Source organism: Pelophylax lessonae (assembly GCF_965119305.1).
Source record: "Pelophylax lessonae genome assembly, chromosome: 4".
In the NCBI taxonomy this organism is placed as follows: domain Eukaryota; kingdom Metazoa; phylum Chordata; class Amphibia; order Anura; family Ranidae; genus Pelophylax; species Pelophylax lessonae.
The window spans coordinates 290136914-290164151 of record NC_138771.1 but is presented as its reverse complement, the minus strand read 5'-3'; the positions used below and the strand labels follow the sequence as shown (position 1 = coordinate 290164151).

Genomic DNA, 27238 nt, shown 5'->3' with positions numbered 1-27238 from the left:
ACAGGGCAGCCTGGATCCCTCTCTTCTCGGGTCCCTCTTTGCTGCTCCTGGCCCCTCTCTCCTGTCGAATGCCCCCACAGCAAGCAGCTTGCTATGGGGGCACCCAAGCCGAGCTGCAGCTCCGTGTGTCCATTCAGACATGTAGCTGTGGTTCGGCCCCACCCCTCTCTCTCCTGATTGGCTAACTGAATTTGATTGATAGCCAACGACACCGCAGCTGTGTCTCAGTCAGTTAGGAGGGAGAGTGTCATACGGCCGAGGGACTAATGGACATCGCTGGATAGAGATGGGCTTAGGTAAGTATTAGGGGTTAGGGGCTGGGGCGGCTGCTACACACAAAAGGCTTTTTATCTTAATGCATATGCATTAAGATAAAAAATCTTCTGACTTTACAACCCTTTTAAGTTTTTGGCATTTATATATTCTAATAAATTCTTTTAAAGGTAATGCACAAGGTTTTGTGCCCTTTTTTTTTTTTTTTTTTTTTTTTTATTGAGTGCCAACATTATGCTGTGCATCATAAAAATGGATATGTGTTATATTTGTTTTAGTAGTTAAATATTATAGTACAGTGATGACTGTGTTACTATTCTGTTTTAGTGCCAAACGATTCTCCTAAGAACATAACAATTGAAAAGATACCAAATGAAGTGACCAAAGTTCAGATGACCTTCATTCCACCAGCAGAGCCTAATGGAAAAATTCAAATGTTTCAAGCACTTGTATACAAAGAAGATGATCCAACAAAGACCCAAATACGCAATCTAAGTATCGTTAGACGAGATGACGCATCTGTAACTGCTGTTATTGAAGGACTTAAAGGCGGCTATACATATAATATAAGTGTAAGGACTTATTGATAATAGTACAGTAATCATTATAGGGAACTGTGTTTCTGACACATCCTTCTGAAAATGCTGCTTGGCTTTCAAGCAGACCCCCTTACTTTAATAGTTCCAGAGCTACTGACCCAGAACAAGCATGCTGATGAGGAATTTTGACTTTCCAATCTGCACACTTGTTTCTGGTCAAGAACCTAGTAAGTATGAAAGCTAGAAATCAGCCAGCCAGGCAGCTAGCATTTTCAGAGATTAGCATTAGTGACCTCTGTACTTCTCTCAGAGCATTTTTACTTTAAACTTTTAATAAAAATACATTTTATGCGGACTGTCTAAATAATATAGTGATGTTCACATTTCACATTTATAAATGTTATTAGAAGTTTGGCCTCAGAGTGGATATACAGTATGCTTGTAAAATAATTCAGGCAATACTTATAAAATAGCGAATGTGACATTCACCAAACTTTCACAGGCTGTTAATATCCAGAAAGATTCACCTATGATGAATATTTGTCACATTCACTGCTTTTTAAATATGCCTAATAGTCTGGTTAATGTGTTGTAACACAATCCAGGTCATTGCTCTACTGCACCTAACTTGAAATGTACACCCCCATCTTGACTTCTCTGTTAATATATGTAGCACTGCCCCCTAGAGGACTGCTGGATATTAGACTTTAGGGATTCCCCTGGGTTACCCGTAGCAACTGTTTGCAGAAAACTTAACACTTTAAGTTCTTGGCTCAGTCAAAGATCAGTCCAGGGGTTGTTGTTTTTGTGGTTTTATTTAAATTGGGATGGGAGAAGGGAAGAGTGGGATACTCCAACTGTTAACTATTCACAATGCTGAGGACTTTTAACTTGAGAATGTGGCAAGGCCGCTACTTCATCCTGCCACTTGAATAAAGATGAGGTAAGTGTTCCTATAATATTTCTCTTCAGGGCACTCCCCTAGTACCCCCTTTCTCTCTGGGGTAGCTGACACCTGTCCACTGACTCTACACTCCGGAGTGGTCCCCTTCCTGGGCAGACCCCTGGGCAAGTTCCTCTGTACTCACGACACTGTTTTTACAGATTCTCCATTGCCCCAATGGGTTCAGCCTCACACCCTTGGTACACTAGGCTGACTGCCTATGACCACCACCAACTGCTGCAGAAGAGAAGGCTGCCGCCACCCTCCTTCTGGGACCTGGCTTCCCGCCCAAAGACCTCTACCTCATGTGCCCGTGGCTTTTTATACCCTGTCCCATAATGCACCACTGTCTGTGCCAACCCCCTGGGACAGTACCAAAAGCCTGTGTGTCATTGGTCAGGTTTCCTCCATCATCCAATGTGCCTCCCCCATGGATCAGCTGGGGACACTCCCTGAGACCAGATGAATCACACACAGGGCACACTAAGTAGACCTAGCTACCAATCCTGCTCCCTGATAAGCAGAGTGCACAAATATTTTGCCTGCTGCTCTTCTGGTAAGCAGAGAGAGCCAAAACTACACTCTCTTACCTAGCACCTGAGTAGGAGGGTGCTACATATTGATTTTTGACAAGCACTTTTTGTATTATATGAAAATCATGTGGATAGTGCATTTTGAATTTATGTTTACAGACTTGAATATTTTAAATTATTTTCATGTTTACATTTTAGATATATGCAGTCAATGGTGCTGGAGCAGGACCGAAAATCCAAATGAGAATTACTACGGATGTAAAAGGTACCATTAACCGTTTCACTGTTTGATTAGTGATCACATATTTCAGATGAAGCACGAATATGTAATCATTCCCAAAAGCTAAAATGCTAAAATGTGATATCACTTTAATTTTTAGGAAAAATATTTTTAGGCAAGGGATCAACTGACTAAAGGGCAGCTAATTCTAAAGCTGAACCTTTTTTAGGTATTTTAAAATATATATATTAAATGTATATAAAAATATTTTGCAGATTAATACATTTATTTTAGTAACATTATTAATTTCTGCAAGCTCTGTAACAATTATAGAAACCAGTCCTCACAGTTTCCCCCAGTTTGAATTTACAGGCTGGATTGTTATGGCTTACAAGTAATGGAGGCTTTAGCAATGTATGGGAATAGTTATGGGGGATTAATGTGAAATTGGTGAGGTTTTTAAATTGGGCAGGGGAGGCTTTCAGTGCAGTTGCAAAGTATGTAATCATGGCACAAATTAATAGTTGATATGTTCTTATTTTGAGCCTGTCACTCAACAGACTCTCCCATTTTGGAGAAAAACTAATCTCTTGGCTAGCAAAATTCAACCCAGCTGACAGATATTTTCTGCTGACATCTCAGTGTTAGCTAAGGTCTGAAGGTACCTGCACACATCACATTTGAGACCAAACTTGGTAGGATTGGGCAGTGACCATTTAGAGGGAAATAAGTGCAGTAACAGCCCCCCATCAGTTTGTAATATAAATTTCTTACTAAGAAATGAATAATGATTTTCTGTGGGATTGGTAACTCTCAAATTTTTTTCAGTAATTAATTTCTCTATTGCCCTAACTCAGCAAGATTCAGCAGTGTTTTGTATCAGTGGCAAAACCACTCTTAATGCATCTCTATGGAATGTCGCATGAATTGCTGCTTTAGCACTGTTGCCAGCAACTGTTGTATTTAAATTGTTAGCAGCATTACTGACACTAGTGATTTGTAGATCTCTAATACAACACTGCCCATCTGACTTTTGATTTTTTTTTTTTTTTTTTGACTGGTGAAACCAGATGTCTTTTTTCAACCTGGCTAACTATGTACTGTTACTATGTGACAGTAGCCTAAGTATATTATTAGCTAATTTTCCCTGTTTCCCCTGATAGATTCCCTATATTGTCTATGAGCCTCTTAAGACACAGTCAACATTGTTTATCCAGCTCTTCTAAATAAAAATCAATCAGAATCAAACTTATATTCCACAATAAGTGTTTTTTCCAGAGCAGATTTGAATTAGAGAATTCTTATCTAGCAAATGTTGAATAAATAAGGCAGAGGGCTCCAATATGCAGAGCCAGACCTGTTTTTTTCTTTTTTTTTGAGGACATTGATCTGTAAAAATAAAATGACTAAAGCTGGACATATGTGGATCGTTCAGCAGGGACAAGACGAATTTCAATCCATGTTCAGCTGCTGTGGTTGAACTGATTGACTTCTGTTCATCTGCCCTCACTGTTCTGTGTATTTTGATGGCAGGATAGTCTCTCCACTGTCAAAATACAATGACACAGTGGGGAGGATTCCCCCATCAACCCCGGATGTCTAGTTGGGGAAATTGGTTAACTTTATCTCGTTTAACCCGCTGATTGCACACACAAAAAAAAAAAAAGAACTCATCTATAGCCATCCTAAGTGCCAACTCAGATATTTCTGCTGCATTGGAGTACATCACTTATGTGCTGTGGGGTAAAGCTGCCCATTTTTTGAGCAAGCTGCCAACACACCACCATGCAGGCTTTGATTGATCTGCATAATTTTTTTTACTGCAGCCAATCACAACACACAGATAGTTCATGTCTGAATGTTGTGGTGCATAGAAATTAATGTGTGTTGTAGTCCAAATCAAGATTCGTTACAATGCCATTCATAAGCAGTTTTGTGTGTTGTGGTAAAGTGAATAGAGCTTTAGTAAAGTCATATATACTTAGATATACCGTACATTATGACAGCACCATATGCAAATATTAAAGCTATAGTATGTTAACAATCTGGCTGTAGATAAAGAAAAAAATAACAGAAGGGCAGAAATACTTACCTTTATTGGAAATAAATGATGATCCAACCTCCTTCCAGTCCTTTTTTACTTTTGCCACATACAAGAGAATTATCTAAGCACCATTGTAAGGGGGCTTGTGCTCATTTTTGCTCTATTTTAAGTGTAGAAGCAGGTATTTTGCTTGCACCACTCTTTGTTAATTTCCCCTAGCTTCCTCACAGAAATGGATAATCAGACAGTCTGAACTGTGAGCCAATTCCATTACAGATAAAAAGCACATATATTTAGATATTGGATCAAGTAGCTCAAAGAGACAGCACTTTTTACTCTTGATCCATCCAACCCTGCCAGCAAAACTGTCAAAGTGTATGCAAACCCTAATAACCTCTTTACTTTTTCAGTTTCAGTTTGTGAAATATACCATTGGAAGCCTTTTGTTATATCTGTCTGACAACTGCAAAAAAAAAAAAAAAACTGTTCTCCCTGCCAAGCTTTCATTTCCTTTTCACGTTAGAGAATTATCAGCCCTGCTCAGGTGACCCCTGGGAAATACTGCCCCCCCCCTTCCATGTTGTGGAGATGAAGTGAGGAGGAGGTATTCTGTAGTTCAAACATACTCCCTGTCATAGAGTGACAATGTTATTCCTCAATAGATATAGTAAAATTAGTAAAGAAGGAAATGCACAAGGAGTTTTTTCTTTTGTTAAAACACTGGGTGGAATGAAAGAAAAAAAAACACACAGATCCCTGCATCCACATAAGTCATGTGAATGCACAGATCCCTCCCTCTGCACTATTGTATTCATATAGGGGGAACTCCTCCTCTGTCAGAATGCACAGATCAGTGCTGCAACCATTGGCTGCAAGCACTGATTAAATGCTGTTTTCCCAGCAGGACCGTTTAACAGTTGAACAGACAGTGGTATACACAGAGTGAGTTCCTGTTTAACCGGACACTTCTCAGCCTTAAATGCTGTCAACCTGAGACAGGGAGTATTACTGATTACCATAGAAAAATAAAGGGTAAAGAGCCAAAAAAATAAAGTAATACAGCCACCACATCTAAAGATTGGTAGGTTGCAGTATATTACATTATTGTTTTTGGGTTTGGATATACAGTACTTTCACATTTGGATTCATGGTCAATTTTACAAGTGTAAAAAGATTTTAAAACATTACAGCCAGATGTATGCTTCCTTCAAAAATTGCACATTGTATTTATTATTTTAAAGTAGATCATTGCTTTTTTTTTTTTTTTTTTTACTGACAGAACCTCCTCATCCCATAATGAAACCTGTGCCCATTTATGACTCAAGCGGGAGTGTTGTGGCTACATCAACTACCATTACTGTTAAAATGCCAATATGCTACTTCAGTGATGTTAACGGGCCAATTAAAAAAATTCAAATTCTTGTTTCAGAAAGTGGAGGTAAGAAACTGTTTCCTCACTTTACTCTATTTACACATTTCTGACTACAAAAAAAAAAAATAATACAGCTAGACTAAATGCTTGCATGTAATAAGCTATGCTGCTTTGTGGTTGAAGTTTTCAAGGTCCCGTAATTATAGTTTTTGGAACTTTGGCCGATGACTGATATTTGGAACTCACAAGCTCCAGATGTTTCCAGCTGCTAGCTAACTGTGTCTCATGAAAATAGGTTAAAAAGGCAGAAGTGAATAGAGGCGTCCAGTGCGCCAAGCTTAAAAATGTTTTGCTAAACACAGCAGAAGCAAACTTTTTACTAAAATAAAGATAAGTCAATATAGTTAGTCAGCAGTCATAAGCTCGAGAAGGAAATAAAGAAGCTCAATACATATTTGCTATTATGGCTACACTGCTGCTATAAAGCCAATAGAATGCTTCCAAAATAGGAACTGAGAATGAAATTAGGAAAACACTCTTATTGAAAAGTGATTCAAACTGCAGTTTAGCTGCCTTTCCCATATGTATTCAGGGGTCAAATGTGTATGTTCCAAGTCAAATCCATAAATGTGCAAATCATATTTTGCTAGACAAATTGCCTATCCCTGTACTAAAATAAGGGGATTGCCTGTAACAGTTTATAGTGATAGTGATAAAATGAGACATATTCAATAAGGCATGGTAAAAACCATCAATAATTGGCAAAGGTTATTTACCCAAACCTTATTATGATGCTTTTTAGTCAGAAAAGTACCTAAACTCTTTGGGGCTCTTATCCAATATGAAACAATAAGCTATGATCTTTCTTAATTATTAATAATTAAGTTATCAGTCAATTAACTCACATATTTATCATTTCTGATGCTTCCAATAATATACTTTAGGCCCCAGGGCTAGTGTTTGCATATGCTTAATAAGAAATCCATCCCTAATTGTAAGGTGATTTAGTCTTCTCTGGGATTCATTGGAGCCTTGACTTTGGGTTTGTATTAGGTTTCTGTCCAGTTTGACAATCATCTTTTAATTTTGAATTGAAGGGATCTATCTGTTTCCAAAGTCCCATGACCTCGCATTAGCTGACATCCAGCTATATTGCCCTGGTACTAAAATAATATTGAGATAGTGACCTAGAAGGTGAAAAAGTGAAGCAAAATAAATATGATGCCTTTGGGTCAGTAAATTCTCTACTTTAAATGTTTGTGTTCATGTTAAGTGATTATATTTTCAATCTGAACAAAGAAAGCAAAACCAGAACTGGTAATACATTGCATGAACTTTGCAACTGATCTAAGCTTTACTTGCAATAACCTGGTATTACAAGAGCTGCTAGATGAACAATACAAGCATTTGCATGCCACAGTAGTACTTGTAATTGGTGAAAGAGATATTCCACTATATCTCTAATCGGTTAAAGGTCAGTTCTCCCCTAAAATACAATTGGAGCCTTCAAAATTTATATGCTTATAAAATAAATCCTACTAGTCCGAAGAAAAAAGTCCAAATTAGTTGGGGTGATTAGGGTCCAGTGCTGTAAATGTCTTCGGTACTTGTTGGGAGCAGGGTAAGGAAGAGGCCCAAAGCCTAACTTTTTTCTTATTTTATTTCCCTCTTCTGTCTCTTCTGGACATTTGTAACTAAATTCAGCAATGCAAATGCATTCAAGCTGTTACATAAAAATTCACTCTCTTGAAATTCTAAGCTTATCACTTGGGAGCCTGTAAATCATTCTGAAATATCAGAATCCCTTAGCAATTAAGAAAAACAAGCAAAAATGTGTTAATCTCTAAAAACTTAAACTTGCCCTCTGTTTTACCATTGAGGAATACAGGTCATGGTTTTGTGATAAATTGTAACTGAGAACTCAACTCCCTACTGATTTTTATCCAAATGACCACGGATTTGAGAAATGTGTTGGGCTATCACAAAATATGCAGTTAATATGCTATATACCTTTGTTATTGATTGGCCATAGTAACTTTATTGGAACTTCTGTCTCTCTTATACCGTGCAGTGCATTCAAACAAAACCCCCTTTGCTTAAAATATGTTTAAAATGCCTCCTACTGCTACTATATCACATAAAGAAATGCAATTATTTATTTATTTATTTATTTATTTATTTCAGGTACCTTTATAGGGCTGCAATTTATGCAGCGCTTTACCTATATATTGTACATTCACATCAGTCACTGCCCTCAAGGAGCTTGCAATCTAAGGTCCCAAACTCACTTGAATACATACACATAATAGGGCCAATTTCTATTCATGAGCAAATAACCTACCAGCATGTCTTTGGAGTAGGAATGCAGATATAGCCTAAATAATAATTTGGAAGTCTTAATATTGTTTCTTACTATCAGAAGCTCACATGTACTGGTATCTTTGCCTCTATCTTTACCGAAAATAACAGTACCTGTCCATAAGTGCTATGTACATACTGTATCTAGGTTAACTTTGCTTGGGTAAGTGGAGGTGTCCTGGCGTATTTTCCAGCATTTAATAAATGGCAAGAGCAGTATTTCTGATTTAAATATGCCTCTGTGTTTTATATGAGAACGTAAGCTAATACTCTGTAGACAGTGTATTCTAGAAGTCTGATGCTTGGTATTTGCCAGTTCTATGTTACAATCAGGGACTTGCTAATATGTCATTGTTATTATTATTATTATTATTTTTATTACTACAGGGATTTATATAGCACTGACAATTTACCCACCACTTTAACATGTATGTATTGTACGTTCACATGAGTCCATGCCCTCAGGGAGCCAACAATCTAAGATCCCTAACTCACATTTATACATACAAAGGCCAATTCAGACAGGAGCCAATTAATCTACCAGTATGTCTTTGGAGTGTGGGAAGAAACCCACGCAGGCAGAACATGCAAACTCCATGTAGGTAGTGCCATGCTTGGAATTTGAACCAACAGCCCTAGTGTCAGGGTTGTCAACCATCCTTACATTTATGAACAGTTTGTAAATATCGCCTGATTTTTACACTGTCCATAAATGCCCAATACAGACGGCAGCTGCCCATTAAAAATTTGACTGCAGGCTGGTTTTTGAACTGTGTATGAGCAGTTCTGAAGCTAGACAGATTTGGGCAGGCTTGGGAAAGGCTCAGGAGGGCCTGGGCAGGGCTGGGGTGGGTGCCTGCTCAATGACGTTATTTTGTCATTTGGCGCCTTGTTACTAATTGTAGGAGGTGGAGCTGGGAGCATTGAAATAGGGGAGGAGTGAAGACCAGAATGGAGGATCAATAAGCAGAGGAGGACCCAGACTGTGGTCTGACTGAGCCTGTCGTCAGTGGCAGGAGCAGGAGCTCCGGGATGGGGGAGGAGTCCAGATTGAGGATCAAGAAGCAGAGGAGGGCTGTGGTCTATCTGAGCCTGCCTTCAGTGCCCTCCCCCTAGCAGTCTTATGGAGGAGGCAGTTCAGTGACAGCTCCAGCCAGGCCACACAAAGTTTGTGGGGGTTGTTACTGATGTAAGGGAGCTGGAGTGAAAACACTAAAAGAAGGGAGACACTGATAAAAAAGTTCCCCCTCATATTAGTAACCCCCTACCTCTGTGTGTTCACTCTGTGGAGGGTAGTCTGTGGTCACCAGAGCCCCCCCCCCCCACACCAGAGTTCCCAGCAGCATCCCCCCTTAAATCAGTGTCCTCAGAGTTCCCCTTCACATCAGAGTTTGCAGCACTCTCCTTTACATCATAGTCTGCAGCATTCGCCTTTACATCTGATTTCCCCTTTATATCAGGGTTCGAAGAGTCGTTATATTAACCTGACCTTCATGTAAAAAGAGAAGTATGTTATTTTGCCTTTTCTTATACCTTAAGTGCTTTGCTATTTGCACTAGCTACACACTTGTAGCTTAAATATTGATATTTGCACTGAAAACTGTGATTTTGGCTAACTTTTCGAACTGTGTAAAATTTTGGCTCTGTCAGTAATTTGTTTGTGTCCTGTCGCTATCACAATTAACTCTTTTTCTGGAAAAAAAAACAAAACAAAACAATTAGGTCTCTCAGTCACTTTTTTGTGTCATGTCAGTAAATTTCACTTAAAGAGTTTAGCAACCCTGCCTGGTGCTGCCAGGTAGAAGCGATTTTCACCAAATAGCCTACTGTTTCCCCTGGCCAATGTACAGTACATATAAGCAGTAGTGTCATTGGTGACAGAACTTTTCACCTGTTTGGCAGCTGATGTCTGAATGTAATATCATATTCCTGGTTTACACACTGCAAGAATTTGTTTACTTTCAGATTTAATAGAACACTACACTGCCATTGCATTGCGTACATAACTCCCAGAACAGGACTAAGCTTTGTAATATCTATCTAGTGGCACTCTATTTCTGTTGTGTTTGTATGCAGTCATGTCCTGCTCTTAGTATTGGTTTCAAAAAGCAAAATCTTTGCACATTAGTGCATTATTAAAATTATCAAAATGTAAAACTCACTCCAGACCCAGCCTTTTTATTTGGATAAGGTTTAGAACAGTCAATTTTTATTACTGCCTAATAGACCTATGGGGAGATTTACCTGCACACCCTGTCCTAATGGGTGTTATGTGGGCAAGAAGTGATGAAAAATCTCTTCAATGTAGACTATTACTGCAAAAAAATGCTTTTATGCTATTAGGTTTTTTCATGTTTACATCTTGCAGTCAAAGTGAAATAAGTTCACCCCCAATACTCTTTTTGGTGTCACGAGAATAGGAAAAAGGACTGAAACACAATAAGGTCATAAACAGAAGCACAAAGCTGACAAAAGTTGTAATTTTTACATTTTCTATCAATTAGGGCTGTAAATAAATATCTAGTACTACATGTGAAATCTATGTGTATAACATACACTTATATATATTAAAAAAACAGAGATTCACGTGTTATGATGTGCATTTCTACAGTGTAATTGCTGTGATTTTTATCATTGGAAGTTGGCCAGCTATATAACATTAAGACCACCAGGGTGGTTTTCCACTGTAGAGCGAAATCCCTATAATGTTTTAGCACGTGTCACATAGTTCTTTGCGATTAAAATATTCTCTTGGTGCATTCAGTTATTTGTTTTATGAACTCATCTGACATTCCTGTGTGCTTTACATTACAGCTCAACATGATGGGAATATCACCAAGTGGCATGAAGCCTATTTCCAAAAACCAAGACCATATTTTACAAATGAAGGCTTTCCAAATCCACCATGTCCTGATGGGGCAAACCGTTTCTTCAGCAAGCAGGAAGTATATGTCATTGGAGCTGACAATACCTGCTTGCTACAGGAGTTTTGTAATGGACCCCTAAAGCCAAGAAAACAATATATGTATGTTTATATAGTAATGATATACCAACATATTATTTTTTGACAATAATTCTATTGAGCTGTCTTGCAATTTATTTGTTTGATTTAAAGGTATCCAACCATTTTTTTTTTTTTTTTATGGTTGCTTACGTTAATAAATTATTCAATGCAGAATGTTTGCCTTATAAGAAACATATAGATGATTTAGGAATTGTATTAAATTAGGAGGACAGTATACAGTACTGTATATATTTGTTAAATGTAATTTTTGGAAGGACTTTTAGGAGCAGCGAAAATCCAGCCTGCAGAAGCTAATTGACTCATTCATTAAAAAGCAGCTGCTTTGGTAAATAAAGACAGTCTTTAAAAGTAGCTTCACCGCATGTGAATTAGTGAAGGATTGATAACTTAACACCTCTTCAGTGAAACATCCCTGGGGAACTTCCCCATCCCATTGTGTTCCAATTATTAGCTTCCTATCTAGCCACATCAGCACGGCTGCTCACCCACAACAATTGGGTTGGATGTGATAGATAGTTCCGCGCCATTATGCATTCTATATAGTCACACTGATGAATATATAAAGCCTATTTCAGGGCAGTGGTACCAAAATTCTTTCATCTAATAGATTTCAATAACTACAACATTTCACATATAGTTCACAACCTTTTGCATGGGATAGAATATTTCAGTGTTTCCCTGAATTAAGGCCAGCAGCAAAATGTCTACTGATATGTCGCATATTCGGCCAACGGCAGTCAGATATTCCCATGGTAATGTTGTATATTTCACTAGTTACATGTATGCCCTGTTGTCTGTTTATTCACAAATGATCAGAAGCCCTTAAATGTGGTTTCCCTGAACAATCAAGAGAGATAACACTGCTCAGGCTAGTCAAAGTCCTTGATTCAAGGTGGGTGCTGAACCTCGGCTCGCCACCAGGAGAAGCATGAAAGAAGAAAATGATCACACACCACCACGGAATCCAATGAAGAAAAGTTCTTACCCTACCCTGCTGTACCTTGTACCACTTATGTGAATAAAGAACTTTTCTTCTTTGGATTCCATGGTGGTGTGCGACCATTTTCTTCTTTCATGAGGTTTCCCTGACTGTACAGTCCAACAATCGTACATCTGCTCAGCTATTGCTACCAGCCTTATACTGTACATACAGACCCAACTCAGGCTCAAGCTTAAGTATTCTGTTCTTTAACATATCTATCATACAGACACAACTAATGTTGGCCAGTCTAGATAGTCAACATCCATAGTGATATAAAGCAACATAATATGCATCAATGCCATCTTTATTGAGCTGTATTTTATTTCTTGGGCCTAAGATTTCTGCTGCCGCCAAAAATTGTAACATCCCATACAGGTCTGCTAACAAATGAATGTTTTTCCTAAAGATGGTTCATACTATGTTAGAATAGACTGAAAAGGTGAAACATTATTTACTGAGAAAAAAAAGAACAAAAATTCCCTGGTCCTAACAGTGTTAAAAAAGGCCAGCAGAAATATTTTATATTGGTTTGGTATCAATTCTGCTAATTCAGTGCTGGGTGGAATGCCGTTCCACTAGTCTATATATTTATGGATCATTTGTTACCACTCTTATTAACATTCTGCTTTTTCCTCCCATAGATTTAAATTTAGAGCTACAAATTTTAAAGGACAGTATACAGACTCTAATTATTCTATTCCTATAAAAACATTAGGTAAGAATACTATATATGACATAGCTTATGTTTGTTCCAGCTTGGAAAATATGAAAAAGTATAGATTGTGTCTAGCAAACGTAAATCTTTTATAGAGTTCTGGAATAAATTGTTGTTTAAAGCAGTATTAAACCCAACAGTAATAAAGTAATATATTGCAGCTTACCAATTCTTAAATGTGATGGTTGCATTCGTTTTCTTTTTTAGGCTTTCTTTCTTCTATTTTCATTTGGTGTTCCAGCCAGTAAGTCTGTTGTCTTTTTCAAAAGAACAAACTCTCTCCCAGTTGCATCAGTTTACAGTCAGTTGCATCCGTTTACAATGATTAGACCAACCCTTTAACACTGGCACCAGTCTTTACAATGATCAGCTTTTATTTACTGACATAAAACCTTTATTCCAAAAAAACTAACTATAAAGTGTGAGCTGGAGCTTGGCTTCATTTTGTTAGTGTATATAAAACTGCTAGTACATTACCCCCCCCCCCGACTAACAATACTGCTGTCTGCAGTACCCCCTGTGCTGAGTGGGGGCACATGATACAGGAGGTGTGTTACTGGCCAGATCACTAGGTGAAAACACAGAGGAAAAAGGTTAAAAAAAGAAAACTAATGCAGCCACCACATCTGATGATTGGTAACCTGCAATATATAACATTTTTGGTTTTGGGCTTAATACCGCTTTATTGTCAGAGAAACATTCTCTTAATGCAAATGGTCATGGGTTATCTTATTTAGCAATTCCTTTATGCTGCAATTTAGGGGCACTTTGCATAGGATGCAGAAATAGTTGTCCAGCTAAATTACCTTCTCTCTGTGCTAAAACCCCACTACTTTCAACACACAGATGTAACAGAAACAAATATTCAATTTTCGGCAAACGTCTGCAAAGTTAGAAGCTGGCACCTCAAACTCCACAAATTGTTCATCTGCCCCGAATGCATGTGGAATAGATTCTGAAATGTATTTTAAATAATGCCTGTAAACATAGGCATTTGTTCACATCAGAACTTATTTGCCCCCCATACATGTCTATGGAAATGCACAATCATTTCAAATTAGCTTCATACAGCTTAGAAGAAGGTCAGCTGAGGGTCAATATACCTGCAGGGAAATCTGCAATCAGTCTTTCTTAAGCTGGCCATAGATGGTGGGATTTTCTTTCTTGCAACCACAGGTTGTTCTCCCAGCCGGGGGGGGGGGGGGGAGCTGTCCCTGCTAGGGGAACACACAGTGATTATTGCTAAGGACTATTACCACTGGCAATAATTGCATGAAGAATCCAACATCCGGATAGTTTTACTCAAGTCGATTGATGGATCGACCTGGGTAAAATTAGCCTGCCCATAGATGGTTCGAATCTCGGCTGGTCCCTGCTGAACTGGCCGAAATGTGAACCATATATGGCTGGCTTGAGTCACAACTGTAAAGCAGAGATAAGATATCAGCCACTGAAAGGGGCTGATTTACTAAAGACAAATAGGTTGTTCAATTTGCAATGGAATTTTCCCCAGGGCTTAGTGAATGTAGTGAAATTTCATTTTGCAAAGAATACCCAATCATCTGCATGAAAAAAACAGCATTTTTACTTCTTTATGGATGGATTGCATTATGGAGGTCAATAGATCGACTTGGGTGCAATTAGCCTGCCCATACATGGTTCACATCCCAGCCGGTCCCAGCTGAACTGGCCAAGATGTGAACCATCTATGGCTGGCTTGAGTCACAACTGTACAGCAGAGATAAGATATCAGACACTCAAAGGGTTTGATTTACTAAAGGAAAATAGGTTGTTCACTTTGCAATGGAATTTTCCCCAGGGAATGTAGTTCATTTTGTAAAGAATACCCAATCATGTGCATGAAAAATAAAAAAAACAGCGTTTTTACTTCTTTATGGATAAATTGCATTATGGAATTTAATTGATTTTCATCTAATTTACTCAACTCTGGGGCAAATTCCCTTGCAAAGTTCAATTTCCCTTGCAAAGTGAACAGCTTATTTGCCTTTAGTAAATCAACCGCATAGAGTGCACTGCTTCTAATGGGTCAGCCAACTCACAAACTTTTTTTGTGAGAAATAGCAGTAAAGCACATCTACTGTGTAGCAATTCAAAGCAGTCAGCAGAGGTTCTGCCCATTTACTAAGCTCTGGAGCAAAGTGCACAGTCTATTTGCCTTTAGTAAATCAACCCCATTTGTGTTCAGGAATGGTGTTTTTGGCCACATACAGACTGGACACAGGTATTTGTCCAGTGTGTTTGCAGCCATAGCAAAGAGTGCTGCTGTGTCCAGATGTGGCAATTAGCTGAAATCTGAAATCCAGCCAACTCTAGCTGACTCGAGCTGTAGCCTCACATGCTTATAAAAAAAATAAAAGATTGAAAATGATAAATGTTTCCTATTATTCCAAAAGTCTCAATATATAAAAGCACTCACTGAAGCCTCAGCTTTGTGCCTGAGCATGGTGATGAGAAATTCAGCTGTAGCTTTTGTGGGGACTGACACCCCAGTCTAATGTTTATGTGACTCCTCAATGGAGTTCTCAGAGGAGCTACCAAATGAGTGTGAATGATAAAAATAAATACATAAGTAAGTACTGCACATAATTAGCACATGATACTTCAGGGGAAAGAAAAACATATTGAGTCATTAAAGACACATGTATTCATTGTGACACACAATGACACAGTTTGCTGTGTAGTTTTACTCTGTGTTAATGCCGCTAGAGAGCTACTGCGTAGTTCAAGCATATTTTACAGAGGCTTTAAATACATCAAAGACATTTTAGTGGTTATGTAACAAGATTTTAAATCTCATTGCCGGTAAAGGAATGAGTGCCAATGTTGTATTCATTAGATGCTTTACAACCATTTTACTAATAAATCAGAAAGGACTTCTGGGTAAAGGTCATGTTTGCATGGCAGTCCTTTAAGTGATAATCTGGTTCATTCAGTTTTTAAAGCAGTACACTAAATACTGCCCATGGGTCAGTTTTCTTGATATGAAAAGGCCAAGTGATAAAAATCCTCTGGATGGAGTAGTCCCTCAAGTACCTTCATTGCAAAAATATTTTCTAGTTTTCAAAGGGCAAGAGGTAATTTTTTCTTGGAGAGAGGCTCATTTCTCAGGGTGAATTGCCTGAGCTTCTCTCTACTTGTACCCAGTAACACTTGTTTAGTGTACTTTTTATCCAGTAAAATGATTGCTTAATGAGATTAACTTTAGTAGATGCTAAGTACCAAACAGATATATTGGTTGAATTTTTAACTTATTTCTTAACACCTATTATTTATCAGCCTAATACTTTATCTTATTTATCTGATATTAAAATATGCTTTTTATTAATGTGCTATGGAGTTCTTGGGAATTTGTTCATTTAGTAAACATTTAACCTGGTACAATGTATGTACAAACTTAGGTTTATCCTTATTATGTATATCACTTTGTAAATTTCTATGGTCCTTTGTACACAGACATGCATCATTGCTAATGCATGTAAATGCCAGTTCAACTACTGGGTAAAGATGCAGGTTGGCACTTGCACAAAGTCTGCATTACTTTTTAAACCAAAGCTGAGATCTTTACACATAATAAAGATGTTTATTGGCTTAAGTAGAGATATAAATGCACAAATTAGGACTATGCACAGAGAAACATGGAAATGTGCAATATAAAAATGCAACATTTGTTTCAATGATTTCATTTCCTGAATTCAATTTTTTTTTTCTAATGTTCTGCTACTTCAGTGTGCACATGAATCTTAATGAAGCCAATTAGCAATGCTAGCAGCTACATTTTAATTACGTCAATTAGCAGTGAACAAAATCCATGTCTGGATGTTCAAACCCATAGACATCATATAATCTGTGTTCATTCCTGGTGACAGCAGGCAAGTTGTGACAGCAAAAGGGTGCCATCAAACCTAACAGACACACATTACAGGGGGAGGCTACTGATTTGCTTGTATTTTTGAGTAAAAATAATTTTGCATCCCCAAAACCAAACAGTATAAGTTAGGCACATGCTACAAACCTTACTAGACGAAAAATTGACTACAAATTTGACTGTACACCATGTAAGAGTGTACTCTGACCCACCTAGTATAATATGGGCAATATTGCAAGAAAAAGGTATCTCTAGCTATCTGCAACACAGGGTACGCCTAGATAAACATTTGTTTTCATTTAGTGAAAAAATGGTAATGATAGTGCGCTATCCTAGTTCTTGTGGTCAATACTAAAAGACGTCACCCCCTGGTAAGGACAGTCGGTGTGGTGTGCCTGAACCGACGTAAGGGGGGTAGCCTGTAAATAAAGAGGGCACCCCCAAGGGAAAGAGGTAGAGAAAAAAGGGTGAAGGAGGGTGGGGTGACGATCCGAGGCAGCAGGCCGGTCAAGGGGAGGGGCGGCGCTATAAAGCCCGCTAGCTCCTCCCACAAATACCGGCCTGCGGCCGCACACTTGTGGTCAATACTAAAAGACGTCACCCCCTGGTAAGGACAGTCGGTGTGGTGTGCCTGAACCGACGTAAGGGGGGTAGCCTGTAAATAAAGAGGGCAAAAGAGTAAGCAAAACAACACACTTTATTCAAAATATCTAGGACACAAGCTTGCGAAAAGCCAATCTCAATTCCTTCTCTGGGTGCGGTATATACACTTGGAAGGCGTCCGACTCCCACCTACCAAGCCTTTTAATGATATGGCCTGGCGTATTATTCCCTGAAGCAGCCGTAGCCGCTCCTATCCGGAAGGAATGGCCAGAGTGCGCTGCCGGGTCCCACCCCAGTCTGATGCAAAGAGAGCGTATGTAAAAAATGAATTTGGACGTAGTGAGGGGAACGTCCAGGAGCGCAAAGAGCGGTGCATGGCTGGGACTGCTCAGGGTCTGAGCCACGAAAATATCCAACACTCTGACCGGGCACCAAAGATTCCCAGACGGGTAAAACGGGATGGTAACGGGGTGGCCCACCTGCCTGGTCTTGGTGCTCTGCAGAGTCAAAACATAATGATCCCCCCATTTGACGAGATCTCGCTTGAGGAGACACAAACGCCCCTCAGCTGCGGAAGCTACCGAAAACTCCCCGGGTCTGAGAAAACCGTAGAAAGCCAGATACATTGCCGCTTTGACCACAGCATTCGTGTATGGCTCAAAGGGCGACGTGTCCAGTAAGTTGGAGAGGGTCCTGAATTTCTCTCCATCTATCGGCAGCCGCCTGATGGGGGAATGGTGATCCAACCTGCCAATGCCCTTCAGGAGGCTCTTCAGAGGATACGCCCGGAGGAAAGGCAAGGAGTTTGGATGGTGCGTCAGAATGTGGTGTTGAACACCCGCCAGATATGGTTTAATAGTACTGACAGATAGCTTGAGTTGGAGGTGGCAAAAAGCAGCGAAGGCGACCATGGTCTGCACTGACTGGTCATCCAACCCAAATTCCACTAAAAACCTTTGGAAGACGGCCAAGGCTCGGTCATAAGCCTTCCTGGTGTTGGATGACAGAGCCATACGGGCCAACTCCCGTCCATGCGCCATGATGCGGGCTAGTCCAGGAGCAGATCCTTGAACTCCGGGGTCCGCGTGGGACATCTGTCGGCCGTCGGGTGGAGAGTGAAGAAAACCTGCAATTTGGAGCGGGAAAGAGCGTCAGCGGCTAAGTTGGTATGACCCGGAATGTGCTCACAGAAAAGAAAAAACTGGTAAGTGGCAGCTACCAAGGTCAGCCTGCGGATCAGCCTCATAATAGTCAGGGACGATGAACGGCCTTTGTTGATGATATCACAAGCAGCCATGTTATCACTGAAACATTTGACTGCCTTCCCTGACCAGTACCTACCCCAGGTGACAGCAGCTGCCACAATAGGGTATAATTCGAACAGCGCTGAGGTCTCCCGGAAAGCAGGTAAGGCTAGAGACTCAGCCGGCCAACTATCCCTGAACCATGAGTCCCCGAAGATGGCTGCGAACCCGGTACTGGCGGCCGCATCCGTCCAAAACACAGGGGACTGGGCAGAGATGGGCGGGATGAACATGGAGATACCGTTCCAGCTTTCCAGGAACTCAACCCACATACCCAGGTCCGCCCTGGCAGGGGGATCCAGGTGGGAGATGACACCCTCCGGAAGACCTGGCAACAGCCGCAGCAACCGAGAGATAAAGGACCTGCCCTGGGGGATGATACGCATGGCAAAATTTAATGACCCGATCAAGGACTGCAACTCCTTCCTGGAGAAAGTCCCTAGTTCCAGGAACCTGCCTACCACCCCACGAATACGTTCAAGTTTGTCCACAGGGAGGCTGGACTGCATGGAGACAGAATCCAGGGTAATCCCCAAGAAATCCAGCCTGGTGACCGGGCCGACCGTTTTGCCTGGTGACAGGGGAACCCCTAAGGTGGAAAATAAGGCCAAGGTACTATTTAGACTGACCGGCGTGCAGTTGCTATCCTCGACCAACAAAAAATCATCAAGGTAGTGCAACACCGAGGGGCACCTGGAGACATTCAGAAGGAGCCAGCAGAGCGTCTCAGCAAAGGTATCAAAAATCTTGGGGCTGCTTTTAGACCCAAAAGTCAGCCTGGAAGCGAAATAATATTTCTCCCTCCACTTAACACCGTGGATGTGCCATAAGGAGGGGTGAATAGGCAGCAGCTTGAAGGCATTGGCAATATCCGTTTTACTGAGCCAGGCAGCCCTGCCAGCCCCTAAAATGGCCTGGATGGCATTGTCCACGGTAGCATAGTGGAGTGAGAACTCGGCCGAAGGAATAAGGGAATTAAGGCTGGGGTTGGTGGAAGAATGAGGAGCCGACATGTCGATAATCAAGCGTTTTTTATTGGTGAATTTGCTTGTGGCAATACCGATCGGGTTGGTACGCCAAGAGGAGAAGGGGGGGGCCGGGAAGGGGCCTAACATGAACCCCTCCTGCACTTCCTTCTCAAGTAGAAGATCTACCGACTCCGGGTCCTCCGTGGCCGACAGTAAATTGGGACATTCCAGAGTCCCCGTGGGAAGAGACACCAGCCCCGTGTGGAACCCACCCAAGAACCCCTGAATCAGATACTCCACCAGGTGTGGAGACGGATGAGCCTGCAGGTAAAACTCCAGCACCTCGACCTTGACCCCGGTTAGTCATTGCTTAGGGTACATCTTGGATGGACACATGGATTTCGTGTGAGCCCTGAAACAGATGGAGCAGACATGGAGCAGCCTGCAAGCACTGAAGCTGCACGCCCCCCCATTGAAATTATTGCAAACCTGGGCTTTACCTAAGAACACTATGGGACGACCCAGCTTATCCCTAAGGCCACGCTGCTCTGACCTGCCAGCACCCCCCCCTGGGACCCCGGCCGGGGAGGATACAGCCTCCATGGGGCAAAGGCTGGCAGAATGTGAAGTGGAGGAGCATGTGGCACAGGAGGGAGGTGCCAAGCCTGCGAAGTGCCTGCAGAAGAGCTCGGTATCCAGTAGACTCCAATCCACACGAACATTGAATTGAGCCAAGGCTGCCGCCGCCTTGGCCGAGACCGACTTATGAAAGTCGAAGAAGGTAAAGCCCCCGTATTTGTGCCCTAAATCCACTATCTTATGCAAGTAAAGATCTAACTCTTCCCGTCGCTGCGGGTAAACGGAACACAAAACGTCCCTGTAGATGCCGAAGGCCAGGACAAACTCGGGGATAGTGAGCTTCTTATTAAGCCTGGGGTCCCTGGCCTTCATGACTACGGACAAATCACCGTAATTGTAGACCTTACTTTCGACCATGTCCTGGGAGGCAATGAGGAGAGCCACTAGGTTGACATCCTTCCCCTCCAAGATATCCTTGCGGAGAGCCGCGGGGACCAAGTGGGCCGGGGTGATAATAGGAGAAACCGTGGAAGAAGGCAAGATGGGAACTGGGGGCCTACCCTGATCACTAGCGGGAACTGGGGTCGGGACCGGCAAGGAAGGAGGGGGACCCCCTTGAGCCGGACTGGCGTCCTCCAACTTAGTCAGTCTATTGCCGATGGACTGTAGGGAAGATAGGATGGAGTCCAGGGTTCCTTGTATGGCAGACGAACAGCCCTGAGAGCTGGTGCCCAGTCCCGGATCTTCTGGATGTTCCATCATCAATCTGAACAGCTCCGCTTTCCTTGCAGTGGCCGGGAACGAGATACCCTTCTGGCGTAGGACCGCTAAGATCTTCGGAATAGTCCAAGACCCGTAAGAGCCCAGCGGAGAAGGAACCCGACGACCCCTGGGGGTACCGGACCTGACAGGGGTGCCGATCCTGGCTGGCGTGGAGGGGGAGGAAAATCCATCTTCCAGGGTGGCTCCTTGAGGCCCGCTGTAGAAGGAAACAGAAAAAGTAGAACGCCCAAGGCCGATTAACGACCGAAACGTATAGGAGAACCACTGGCTGGCTAGCTAGAGCCCAGAGGCGAAAAACTTAACTACCCCGTGACAGGTGAGGCCCTGCTAGATGCCAAGCGGCCGGAGAGAGGCTCTACCTATGATTTGGGCGAGGGGCGTGAGCCACTGACGTGATGGCGGGAAAGATGGCCTCTCGGTGACAGTAAAAGAATCAAAACGTGTGGCCGTGACAGGTGAGGCCCTAACTATAAACCCCATGAGAAGGGTGGAGCGAGGCGCTAGCTTTGGTTTGGCCCGTGGGGCGAAATAATCTCCGACGAGATTGGGGGGTTGGCCTCGCGGGACCGGCTATGAAGGGGGGGGGGGGACTAGGGCCAGCACCTGAAACCCTAACAGCCAGTAGACTAGCCCTACCAGGGAGGAGGGGGCAAAACATGACAGAACAACACAGCTGGAGAGCCACAACAGAGTAACGAGAAGGACAGACGACATGAAGAGCGGTAAGTGCACAGAGGTGATGAAGCCGTGACGGAGCACAGGAACCCAAAAAAACAACCGCAGGTGAATAACATGAGGAGTATACGGGCCTGAAGTGTACATAAAAGGGGGTGGCCACCGGGCAGCCAGACAAGGTGACTAAGAGTGTGGGGCCAAGTGACAGACCAGGTTTAAGTGACTACGGGCGATGCCTAGAGAAGCGTCTGTGAAAATTAAATAAGCTGAGCCGTGAGGTACATGAAGGGACCTGAACCTGAAGTAGTACCTGGTGCCGGCATTGAAAGACATGGAGAGAACCTGAAGGGAAAAAGGCAAACGGTCAAAAAAGGGGGGGGGTGCGTGACCCCCCACTAGAGATACATACCTGTACCCGGAATGGAAAACCACACATACCCACAATGCAAAGAGACCCCCCCCCACCAACCCTTAGGTACCAAAACCCCCCCCGCCCCCTCCCTCTGAAAAGGCCGGGCGACCCCCCCCCCCAACCAAGGCAGCCATGGACAAGCAGGGACAAGCAGGGGAACAAGGGATGATGTACCCAACCTGACAGAGGCCGATAAGAGCAGGAGAACATAAAACAGGTAGCCGTGGCCTAGAAAGGCAGGCAGTGTGTGCAAGAGCCTGTGTACGGGGGTAGCCGTGGCCTTTCTGGAAGGCAGGCAGTGTGTGCACGAGCCTGTGTACAGGGGTAGCCGTGGCCTTCTGGAAGGCAGGCAGTGTGTGCAGGACTGAGTGTGAAAAAATAGCCGTGGCCCACAGAGGCAGGCAGTGTGTGCAGGAAGATGCCTCCTCCCCCCCTCCCCCCCCCATGATGACAAGTACCTGATCCCCTACTGAACAGCAGGAGACGCAGCGGCGAAGCTGGTAGACACGGCAGAGAGGCTGGGCTGGATGGCAGCGGAGGGTGAGACACAGCACCGTCAGAGGTTGCTCAGGAACAGCCGAGATCCGCGCCACACGCAGCGCTTCCTGGTACAGCACCCGACCGGACGTCCGGTCCACGAGGAGGCGGTATTCGGCCGACGTCAGGTGATCACCCAGAACACCTGACCAAGCCGAGTGACGATCCGAGGCAGCAGGCCGGTCAAGGGGAGGGGCGGCGCTATAAAGCCCGCTAGCTCCTCCCACAAATACCGGCCTGCGGCCGCACACTTATGTGAATACAAAAGATGAGTTCAAAAATGATGAATACATACTGTGTCACAATAAAAACACGTAATCCTTGCAGATACAATTAAATGTGAAACATTTAGATACATATCCTCAGCTGAAACTGTAAAAAGAAACAGTGTTAAAAAAGGAAAATAAAAAATTCAGTCCGGTGTATAAAGAGATTTCACTGCCAGTGAAAAAGAGTGATTCTATCAAGTAAATTGCTTCAGGTGCTCCCGTATCCACACAGACTAAGAAGTAAAGTGATGGCCGCTTACCAGATGGCTGCGGATAAACAGCATGAATAACCAGATATCCCGATACACAGTGTTGAACCCCTTCCGCTCACTCCTCCAGACCAACAGTAAAGTAGGACCCACTATTAGACTCCATAAATGTCATGGAACATAGGCGAAAACAAAAGGGGGGACTAATAGTGCATTAACTTTTTAAAAAACATATTTTATTAAAAATATTGCACTTACATCCAGATCATCAACAGAAAGCAGTAAAACCACGATGATAGCAAGCACGGCTGCCTGCAGTGCGGACCGCGCAGAGCGATGGGAGCTTGCTACTCCTTCCAACGCGTTTCCCCTTCTGGCAGGCGTCAACTGGGAATGGAGTGTGTTGACAGCAAAAGGGTGCCATCAAACCTAACAGACACACATTACAGGGGGAGCCTACTGATTTGCTTGTATTTTTGAGTAAAAATTATTTTGCATCCCCAAAACAAAACAGTATAAGTTAGGCACATGCTACAAACCTTACTAGATGATAACAGGACTACATATTGACTGTACATATCTCACCCACCTAGTATAACCACTTAAGCCCCAGGCCAATTTCTGACACTTTTTGTTTACAAGTTAAAATCAGTATTGTTTCCTAGAAAACTACTTAGAACCCCCAAACATTATATATATTTTTTTAGCAAAGACTCTGGAGAATAAAATGGCGGTCATTGCAATATTTTTTGTCACGCGGTATTTGCGCAGCGGCCTTTAAAACGCCATTTTTTTGGAAAAATTACGAAAAATCACATTTCACTGCATTTAAAAAAAACTAAACAATAAAGTTAGCCCATTTTTTTTTCTATATTGTGAAAGATGATGTCACGCCAAGGAAATAGATACCCAATATGTTATGGTTTAAAATTGCGCACACTCGTGGAATGGCGACAAACTAAGGTCAATAGAAATCTCAATTGGCGACGCTTTAAATTTTTTTAATGGTTACCAGTTTAGAGTTAGAGTGTAGCTCTTTATTTTAAACTATTGCTCACGCTCTGGCAATCACGGCGATACCTCACATGTGTGGTTTGAACGGCGATTTCATTCGCAGCTCGACTTCCGTATACGTTTTCTTTCGTGCGCGAGCTAACGGTGACGGGGGCGGCTACATTTTTTTTTTCCTATTTATTTATTTTTTTTTTTTTTAAACTTTATCACAGGTATTAAAAAAAATAAAAAATCTGATCACTTTTATTGCTGTCACAAGCAATGTAAACATCCCTTGTGACACCAATATGCAGTGACAGGTACTCTTCATGTATTCAAAATGCTGAAAACTGCATTTTTGAATACACTCATTCTTTAAATCTGACGCCTTTTGCAGCAGAGTAACCCGGACGTGACGTCATGGATGCCGCCTCCGGGTTACGTCATCGGAGACCCGATCGAAGCCACTTCCGGCTGTGATCGGCACTCCATCCATCCAGCGGACACGCCGGCTGGGTGCTCGGGTCTCCCGGTGGGACGAGAGACCCGGGCAAAGCCGCGGAAGGCGGCGGGAGGGGGGGACGTCCCCTCCCACTCACCCAGGTAACGCATCGGTCGTTACCGAAGGAAAGCCGACCACCTGCTCTAAACCACAGTACTGGGATGGTGTCTCTAGCTAGAGGCATCACCCCAGTATAACACCGCAAAGTTTGTCGACGTAGCCCTACGTCACTTTGCGGTAAGTGGATAATATGGACATTATTGCAATGAAAATATATCTCTAGCTATCTGGATCTCAGGGTACGCCTAGATAAACATTTGTTTTCATTTACTAATCAACTCAATTCTGTATGTAAAAACTTTAATTGTTTGGTCATAAACCAGATTTCATCTAAAATTACCTTTAATTTTCACCTTTTTTTTTTTTCCAGCCGATGGACTATCAGAAAGAGCTGTCGAAATTATCTTATCTGTTACCCTTTGTGTGCTTTCTGTTATCCTTCTCGTAGCTGCTATCTATGCCTTTGCAAGGTAAGATCTTCTTTTCATTTCACTGTACATTGATTATGTTATCTTCATGTAAATAATTACCAGTTAGAGGTCTTTTTTATTCTGCTATAGTTAGGTAATAAAATATTGTTTTATTAGTTATACACAGAATGAAATAAAGACAGTGTTCTGTTACTCTACCCAGTGTTCATTATAAAACAAAGGTTACAAAGCGATTTCAATAAAACCTAATTTAATAAGCATATCAACAACAAATGTTAAAGTAAAGTAAAACTATAGGCAAAACTTTTTTTGTTCTTTTTTGGATAGAGCAAAGTAGGGTTATAACCCCTGTCAGATCTTTTTTTTGCCATCTGTGTCCCATTGCTGAGATTTCCCTTCACTTCCTGTCCCAAAGCCAAACAGGAAAGGATATATCTCCAAAGTAATGGAAATCCCTGGTGGCCACCTGGGTCACCAGAGGTAGTGTCCCCATTGAAAGGTTTCCCCTCTATTACTATTCTCATGGCAAAGGAAGGGAATTCCTTGGGGACCCCCCATGGTCACCAGAACTAGTGTCCCTATTGGAAAATGTCCCCTCTATTACTTTACTGGGGACAACCCAAAATTTGAGATTTTCTTTTACTTTCACTTTCAATGATAACAGGACAAGATGGTGAATCTCCTTAACCACTTGCCAACTGCCTAACGCCGATCTACGTCGGCAGTCAGCCCCTCACAGGCAAAGTGACGTAGGGCTACGTCACTAGCTTGTGAGGGTCTAGGGAGCGAGCGCGCGCCCCCGGAGGCGCGCTCCCGCTCCCGCGTGGTCACGGACCCCCCCGCGCGTGTGACCAGCGGGGGAGAGGGAGAAAGTCAGGCAGCTTGTGTAAACAAGCCACCTGTCATTCTCTCCGGTGTATGAAGGCTGATCATACGGTTCTACTACGTAGAACCGTCGATCACTTTTCATACATCTGAAGCCACAGCCAATCACAGTAGAAAGCACGCCCCTAGGGACACACACAGCCCCTCCTTCTCTAATAAAGTTAACCCCTTCACTACCAGTGTATTTTTACAGTAACAGTGCATATGTATAGCACTGATTACTGTAGAAATGTCACTGGTAACCCCAAAAGTGTCAAAAATGTCAGTCAAGGGTCCGATCTGTCCGCCGCAATGTCACAGTACCGCAAAAAAAATCGCAGATCGCCGCCATTACGCGTTAAAAAAAAAACAACAAAAATGACAAAAATCTTTCCCTTTGTTAGTAAACGCAATAACTTTTGCGCAAACCAATCAAAATACGCTTATTGTGATTTTTTTTACCAAACATAGGTAGCATAAAACAAATTGGCCGAAAATGTTAAAAAATTTTGATTTTTACATTTTTTTTGGGGGGAATTTCATATAAAAAAATGTGAAAAATATTGCTATTTTTGCAAAATTGACGCTCTTTTTTTGTTTATAGCGCGTGATCAAAAAATCACACAGGTGATCAAATACCACCAAAAGAAAGCTCTGTTTGTGGGAAAAAAAGGACGCCAAATTTGTTTAGGTACAGCGTCGCACGACCGCGCAATTGTCCGTTAAAGTCACGCAGTGCCGAATCGCAAAATACCCCCTGGTCAGGAAGGGGGTAAAATCTTCCGGGGCTTAAGTGGTTAATGGAGGCACAGACAAATTATAAGCATTCTAATCCATCTCCACTCTATGCAAAACTAAAAAAAAGTTTTGTCTTTAGTCATACTATAAGATTTATAAATAATTATATTATTCTAAAAGGTAGTTTGTATAGTTGTAAAATAGAATTATTTGTATGCAAATGTAACAATACTACAATTTATTTGATCAAAGCTCGAGAGATATTTTAATATGTATTTTAAAGAATTTTAAATGTGATCTCAGTGTGAAAGGGTCAAAGTATGACTGTAATGCTGTATGATCAACGTAATGAAGTATTCAGATGGATGTTGCATTAATTCAGTTGTGAAAAGATTGGGTCATGTTTAAATACACTGTATAT

General features: G+C 42.0%; 1 protein-coding gene across 3 annotated transcripts in view; it reads left to right on the top strand.

The window, feature by feature from the left end:
* Window positions 1-27238, top strand: part of PTPRQ (protein tyrosine phosphatase receptor type Q) — a 451882-nt gene that overhangs the window by 340892 nt on the left and 83752 nt on the right. For all 3 annotated transcript variants that reach the window (XM_082257134.1, XM_082257133.1, XM_082257132.1), the window contains exons 48-53: window positions 601-845; window positions 2487-2553; window positions 5832-5990; window positions 11097-11307; window positions 12931-13004; window positions 25155-25254. In XM_082257134.1, the coding sequence (XP_082113260.1) occupies window positions 601-845; window positions 2487-2553; window positions 5832-5990; window positions 11097-11307; window positions 12931-13004; window positions 25155-25254 (856 nt within the window). The remainder of the gene's footprint in view (window positions 1-600; window positions 846-2486; window positions 2554-5831; window positions 5991-11096; window positions 11308-12930; window positions 13005-25154; window positions 25255-27238) is intronic.